The sequence below is a fragment of the Schistocerca serialis genome, chromosome 5 (genome assembly GCF_023864345.2).
Source record: "Schistocerca serialis cubense isolate TAMUIC-IGC-003099 chromosome 5, iqSchSeri2.2, whole genome shotgun sequence".
In the NCBI taxonomy this organism is placed as follows: domain Eukaryota; kingdom Metazoa; phylum Arthropoda; class Insecta; order Orthoptera; family Acrididae; genus Schistocerca; species Schistocerca serialis.
Window position 1 is genome coordinate 239,916,797 of NC_064642.1, and position 7,730 is coordinate 239,924,526.

Below are 7,730 nucleotides of genomic sequence, written 5' to 3' on the forward strand. Positions count from 1 at the left end.
TTGTGGAGCAGTGACAGGGCGCATTGTCATCCATTAAAAGTCCATCATTGTTAGGGAATATGAAGTCCATGAATGACTGCATAGCGTCTCCAAGTAGTCAATAATCAGTTCAGTTGGATCAATGGACCCAATCCGTACCATGTAAACAGAGCCCACACCATTAAGAAATCACCACCATATCGCACAGTAGCTTGTTGACAACTTGTGTCCATGGCTTCGTGGCATCTTTTCCACACTCAAATCCTACCACCAGCTCTTACCAACTAAACTCTAGAATCATCTGAGCAGGCCGCTATGATCCAGTCGTCCAGTATCCGACCGATAATGGTCACTGGCCCAGGAGAGGGCTACAAGCGATGTCGGGCTTTCAGCAAAGACTCGCGACGGTCCGCTGCCATAGCCAGCTAACGCCAAATTTCGCCGCTTTGTCCTAACGTTCATGGTACGTCCCACATTGATTTCTGCGGTTATTTCACGCAGTGTTGCTATTCTGTTAGCATTGGCAACTCTATGCAAACGCCGCTGTTCTCGATCGTTAAGGCCATCGGCCACTGTGTGGTCCGTGGTGAAAGGCAATACCTGAAGTTTGGTATTCTCGACACACTCTTGACACTGTGTATCTAGGAATACTGCATTCTTTAAATATTTCCGAAGTGAAATGTCCCATGAGTTTAGCTCCAATTACCATTACGTGTTCAACTCTGTTAATCCCCGTCGTGCAGTCACAATCACGTCGGAAACCTTTTCACATGACACACCTGAATACAAACCACAGCTCCGCCAGTATACTGCCCGTTTATGCCTTGTGTATGCGATACTAATGCCATCTGTATACGTGCATATGGCTATCATATGTGTTTTGTCACCTGAGTGTAAACTTATTCACGCTGGATGAGCAATGCGATTAATAGAGGGTGGATTCGTAATCTAAATCCCAAATTAACACAGTTATATGAATGGGTATAACTATGGCAAATGGTTACAAGGGAAGCTGATTTCTAATGTAACAGCTGGTACTATTGTTATTCTTCATAACGTACCGTATCATACTGTTTAGACAAGTAAAACCCTAACTACTGCAACGCGCCGAATGGCTCATTCTGATTAAAATTAATTCTGAATCGAACTTAACAAGAAAAGAGCTTTTACAAATTTTGTGTTACAGTAAGCCAAATACTATTTTTAAAGGAGATGTTTCGAAGCTTAAGGGACTTATTGTCCTGAGTCGCCCATCACATCAATGTGATTTGAACCTTGCAGAACAGGCCGGCCGAAGTGGCCGTGCGGTTAAAGGCGCTGCAGTCTGGAACCGCAAGACCGCTACGGTCGCAGGTTCGAATCCTGCCTCGGGCATGGATATTTGTGATGTCCTTAGGTTAATTAGGTTTAACTAGTTCTAAGTTCTAGGGGACTAATGACCTCAGCAGTTGAGTCCCATAGTGCTCAGAGCCATTTGAATCATTTGAACCCTGCAGAACTAATCTAGAATACATTGCAACAAAAAGTTGTAGATAAAACTGGTTTTCATTAAGTTAAGTAACTTAAGACAAATAACCAAAGAGAACTTTATCTAAGATCCCAACATGATTGGTCATAAGCGCATGAACGTGTTAAAGGAAATGAAAATGAATCCTGGCGCTGAGGTGTGTTAATCGAAGAATCGATAGAGAATGTAACAATGAATGCTGTTCTGGAAAGTGCAGATGAAAACGCATCACATGACGACGACACTGATATTGAAAGTGACGTGGCAAATGAAACTGGAACGGATTCCAATGAAACAGAAACAGCAGATGAAGAATTTGCTGTCCACCCCTTGTGGAATGGACCATCCACTTCGTAACTCTGATCAACAAGGTTATCGAGTATTCATTGAATAACTGTCGCTGTAGCGTCCTTCCTTGCCTCCATAACACCGGTTACTCGCTGACCCGTAATAAGCCGATCGAAGCACCCTCAGTCCCAGAGGCAATAACAACTTACAAGGGAACCTCCCCATCGCACACCCCTCAGATTTAGTTATAAGTTGCACAGTGGATAGGCCTTGAAAAACTGAACACAGATCACTCGAGAAAACAGGAAGAAGTTGTGTGGAACTATGAAAAAAATAAGCAAAATATGCAAACTGAGTAGTCCATGTGCAAGACAGGCAACATCAAGGGCAGACTGAACTCAGGAGCGCCGTGGTCCCGTGGTTAGCGTGAGCAGCTGCGGAACGAGAAGTCCTTGGTTCAAGTCTTTTTTCGAGCGAAAAGTTTAATTTTTATTTTCAGTCAATCAAAGTTCAGACACTCACACATAATCAACTTCGCTTTCCAAAATTGCAGGACATGTTCATATTTGCTTTGACATATGCAGGATTTGACGGTCTACACATGGAAAAATTTGAAAACGTTAAAAACATATGTTTTGCAGAGCACAGGGAAAAGTGTGCGACTGTGAAACTGTTGGATTCATTTGTTACAGTTTGTGTGACAAACTCTTATGTTTTCATCTCTTTTTTGGGTGTAATTATCACATCCACAAGAAAACCTAAATTGGGCAACGTAGGAGAATCTTTTTACCCATTCGCCAAGTGTACAAGTTAGGTGGGTCGACAACATATTCCTGTCATGTGACGCACATGCCGTCACCAGTGTCGTATAGAATATATCAGACGTGTTTTCCTGTGGAGGAATCGGTTGACCTATGACCTTGCGATCAAATGTTTTCGTTTCCCATTGGAGAAGCACATCCTTTCGTCTACTAATCGCACGGTTTTGCGGTGCGGTCGCAAAACGCAGACACTAAACTTATTACAGTGAACAGAGACGTCAATGAACGAATGGACAGATCATAACTTTGCGAAAATAAAGAAATTAAAATTTTCACACGAGGGAGGACTTCAACCAAGGACCTCTCGCTCCGCAGCTGCTCACGCTAACCACGGGACCACGACACTCCTGAACTCAGAATGTCCTTGATGTTGCCTATCTTCTCATGGACTACTCAGTTTGCATATTTTGCTTATTTTTTTTTTTTCATAGTTCCACTCAACTTCTTCCTGTTTTCTCGATTGATCTGTGTTCAGTTTTTCAAGGCCTATCCATTGTGCCAACTTATAACTAAATCTGAGGGGGGTGCGATGGGGAGGTTCCCTTGTTAGTCGACTAATAAACACACGAACCATATCTGTAAGTTACGCGTTTACTTACATATGGGAAAGTAGGGAAGACGTTCGTGGGAGCACTTCTCATAACAACAAGACAGCGATTTGCGGTGCAGTTATCTTGTTACTATTTGATCAAGTTCTACACGTAAACAGTAAACCGACGACTCTTTAAATAACCGAACTCCCATGTGTAAAACATCTTCAAACTCAAGACTACTTTATAATTATGAGTTAATGTGTTAACTATTTGACGTTAAGCGAGAAGAAGTTTAGGAAGTGGTTGAAATTATTTTTAAACTTGTTGTGAAGTGCACTCGTTATCATACACTGAATGAGTGTAGTCTGGATATTTTGCATTCAGTTTCAAGAAAAAGGTGTCTTCACGTGTCTCAGTGTTTATGAATCGTATCTCCTGAACTATGTCTGAAAGAAAGATATATTCATGGTATATGTGGATACTTCTGTAAAATGTGCTGAGAATAGAGGTAGTAATCAAGAAATAATAAATTGAAAGTCGTCCCAGGTTTAATACATGAACAGCGAAAATGTGATAGCCGATACAGTTTTTCTCTGTGGTCATTTTGTGAGGGGAGAGAGTGATAACAAGTTTCACAAAGGTTTGAAATTATTTATAAAGTTTATTGAAAGTCAGAAAAGCTCTCTCTCTCTCAAATACTGGATGATTATGTTGTGCATAATCTGCGCTCCGTAAGTTACGCTACCTCGGGACTTATACAGCGTTTTTAACTGCAGTACTTGTCTTATTGTGTTAAACCTTTAACATAGTATTATGCCTCTTAACGAGTAGATTCTAATAGAATTTAAAACTTTTAAATTCCTGCACTACTTACGTGAAACATTGAAAATCAGATTTTTGTTATCTTGGAATCCGTAAGACTGGCAACCTGAAACGTGGACCATTAACCATGAACCATGAGCCATGAACGTGAACCATGAACCATGGACGGTGAACCATGAACCCTGAATCGTGAGCCGTGTTAGTAGCTAAGTAATACATATGTGTGTTTGACGTTCTCTTCGTAGCCTCTCCCCAACGTAACAGAAAAAAAACTGTGTAGTTCCATTAAGCAGCATTTCTTATAATTCGACAGCTATAAACGTTAAGAATTACTTGCTTACGTCGGAAGATTCGTCACATTGTCCAGATACTTTACTAAAACCGCACCGCAATGTGTTTACGCGTTCTGGATACCAGAGAGCTCAAACTTTTTTTACGAGAAAAGTATTTGCTTTCCAACGAACATATCTGTTTGAAATTTTGGTTACAGGACCGTCACGCTCCTCTGAATGTGCTGCTGAGTGTCGTTTATCTGCAAAATTCTGTAAACGTTCTCTAGAAGACACTACATTCGTCAGTGTAGAAGCCAAATGGAATGCAGATATCTTAATCATACATACAAATTAGGACTTTCAATAAAATACTCCAAACAATATGAATGACTACGACACGCATAGTGAAGCAAACCAAGCTGATCACGTCATAACTACACATTCTACAATATCAATTCTGCACTTCACGGCCAATGACACTTTTAAAGTTGTCTTCAGGTTCACCAATATCGCAGCCAGCGTTCTGCTACGTATAACTAAGCGTTGGTCTATATACTTCTGCGTATAATTGATTGTAAATGACAGAATGCATTTTCATGATGAATAATCTGTCAATCAATTTTGGCTGCGTGTCCCTGTAACGTAGTTTAAGAAATTCTCTTATTCTCTTGGTGTATATTTTATGTCCGGAGGTTGTCCATATTTTGTAGCTTTAGATGGAAGGCTTTTTAAAACTACATCTTCTTCTGCATGCACTTCCAATTGTTCTAGTTCATTCGTATGTCCACACCAGCAGTCACTAAGTACTAGTGAATTTGCCGGCAAATATGAACTCAAACGTGACAGGACTTTACTGCTCACGCTTTCATCGATGAACACATTTGGAGGACACGGTTTTTCTGTTTCCGTTGACACACGGGTTCCAAATTTTCCATTTGGTTCTTGGAAGTTTGCGCCCCCAATCGTTTGTCCATTGATACAGACACGTCGATCGTATAGCTGTGTGTTGCACTGTTAACTAATTGCAACGTCGAGAGAGTGTTTCTTTCCCATTTTATGGACAGCGTTCTTTCTGAAGAAGGCTCATACCTACACTGACTCTCATCACAGTTCCATACCGGGCCCACCTGGGTATTTTCTATCCTGTTATGTGCACTGACTTCAGCAACAAGTGTTTGAGCTCTTTGAATCATCTTTTCTTCCCCGTCCTTTTCTTTTCATACTTGAAGCATAGTTACACGGCGTGACGTAATCCTAAACACCTTTCTCAAACTGTTAATAATTCCAAGTAACGCCGTAGAGTTTGTACACCCGAGATTTCCGGCTACGTCTGATGCCCCATGTTCTAAATTCCAATAATGAACGGAAGAACCGCATTCTCACGCTTCATCAAACTTAGCCGTAACACGCTGCCTGATGTTACTGATCTGCAGCGTACGATTTCCTTTGAAAACTGTATGGCCTTCTCTTTTCTTTTCCAGCACGCTTTTAACATTGCTTTTAGCCTTCACTAGGGTATCCTTACAGGATCTTGTCAGAAGTGTTGATAATCATCGTACATGTATGTGATCTCTTGTGTGTTGTCATCAAACACCGTGATGACACTTTCGACTTTAAACTTCTTGTCAGGAGAAGGCTGGAATTCAGTTTCACTGCTTCCATCGCCTCTTCTCGAACTTGCCATATCACTAACACGTGCAGTGAGGTGTTCATCATTATCATCACTGGCATCACAATCAAATGTTAGCGTTAAACCAGTATCCGTTTCTAACAGGTGATAACATTTCTGCACTATAACAAACACCAGAAAACATGCGGATGAATCATCTTCTACGCCAGTACCATCATTACGAAGAACAGTTCGTAACTTCATCTCAGCCAATCGCAGGGTTGATTACCAATCGCCGTCCCATCTGACGCTTCACTACACAAATAACTTCACAAAATGCAACTTTACGTACACTCTGCGCCGTCTCTACTGGTCTCAGCTGGCATAGTGGCAGGAAAAGTTCGAACAGTTTACTCACCGTTCTCTATTGAAGGGGTGCCGAAGTTGGTAGATAAATGAACATCATCGGAACCTACGTATGATACCTCACGGGAGTGAGGTGTAAAGTTGTTTGTTCGAACTCAGATACTTTCCTTGGCAACCAAGGCTGGATGCGGAACATTGAATTCAAACAACTGATACTAAAGGGTTAAAAACAGCAAAATACAGAACTTGAAGTTGGCTGCAGTTCGCAGCATGGCATGACTACTGTACCTCGGTCATAATTCGTAAACTAGGGCTAAAATGGATATGTTACCATACTGAATAAAGGGAAAGAACTTGTGTTTGGCCTAATGAAAGAAAAATATATTTGTAACGTTAGAAAACCTTTGACGTTTATTAGTACCTTGTGCGAAGAATGAGTGTGTGTGTATGTGTGAAATCTTATAGGACTTTACTGCTAAGGTCATCAGTTCTTAAGCTTACACACTACGTAACCTAAATTATCCTAAGGACAAACACACACACCCATGCCCAAGGGAGGACTCGAACCTCCGCCGGGACCAGCCGCATAGTTCACGACTGAAGAATGTGTAATCTGTAGTTGACTGATACATATTTGCGTTTGTTTTGCGGCCTGTACCGCAAATTAAGGTATCTACACTCCTTACAAGATTGTAATACGCAGACAGACGAATAATCTAAAACATTTGGAAAACCCAAGTGGTGAGATGAAGACACCGGCGGAGTGTGAACTAACCTGTTCAGTGTGGTCATCCTGATGAAAACTACCTGAAAATGCGCACGTGGTGTACTGCACCTGTGACAGGGAGCTGCAGACCGTCGCCTTTTGTAGACACGGAACAACTGCGCGCCTCGTGGAGTTTCTGCGATAAGCAGTAGTTTTCCTTTTCGTCTTTTCCCGTATCATATCCGTATATTACTCAGAGGTGTCAACAGTTTAGTACAACTTAAAACGTCGAGTGAGTTGCGAAAGAGGCATTAAAACCGCGAACAGTCGGCCCGTGAGTACTGTTTCTCAGTCGAAATGAGTGATTTCACGAAGTACGTCACGAAGTGCCCCAGTTTACGACCTGCACCACTCACGCCGTTCCAGGAATGCCTGAAGGGCGCGTCCTAGAGGTCAACGCGTTTTAAAGATAATTCTGCTTTGTACTCTACGCCACGTATTCTGGTAGCAAATAAATTTTTAGCGAATATCATTACGGTTTCTTCAAGTCTTTATCGTGGAGTTACCTACAATAAATGGCTACTGTAACAATAACAATTGAATCGATTATTGTTGTGATGACTACGACTGGCAATCAAAATAAAACGCAAATTTACAGTTCTGCGTCAGTCTCGATATTTTTATTCGTGTAGCTGTGTAGCAAATTCAGCGGTGGCACAATCACCGTAATAAATCGGCATTAAAGCTTTGCACTCACACATATAAATACATCAGATTATACATTTTACGTATTTGATCGTAGGCTTTGCGTGATGTTTTCATTTAAC

At 41.4% G+C, this 7,730-nt stretch overlaps 1 protein-coding gene across 1 annotated transcript in view; it reads right to left on the bottom strand.

The window, feature by feature from the left end:
* The window catches only part of LOC126481450 (venom allergen 5-like), a 106,002-nt gene extending 98,938 nt beyond the window's left edge, over nt 1-7,064 (bottom strand). The window contains exon 1 of the mRNA XM_050105221.1: nt 6,973-7,064. Within this exon, the coding sequence (XP_049961178.1) occupies nt 6,973-6,989 (17 nt within the window). The 5' untranslated portion in view covers nt 6,990-7,064. The remainder of the gene's footprint in view (nt 1-6,972) is intronic.
* Nucleotides 7,065-7,730: the final 666 nt, after the last annotated feature.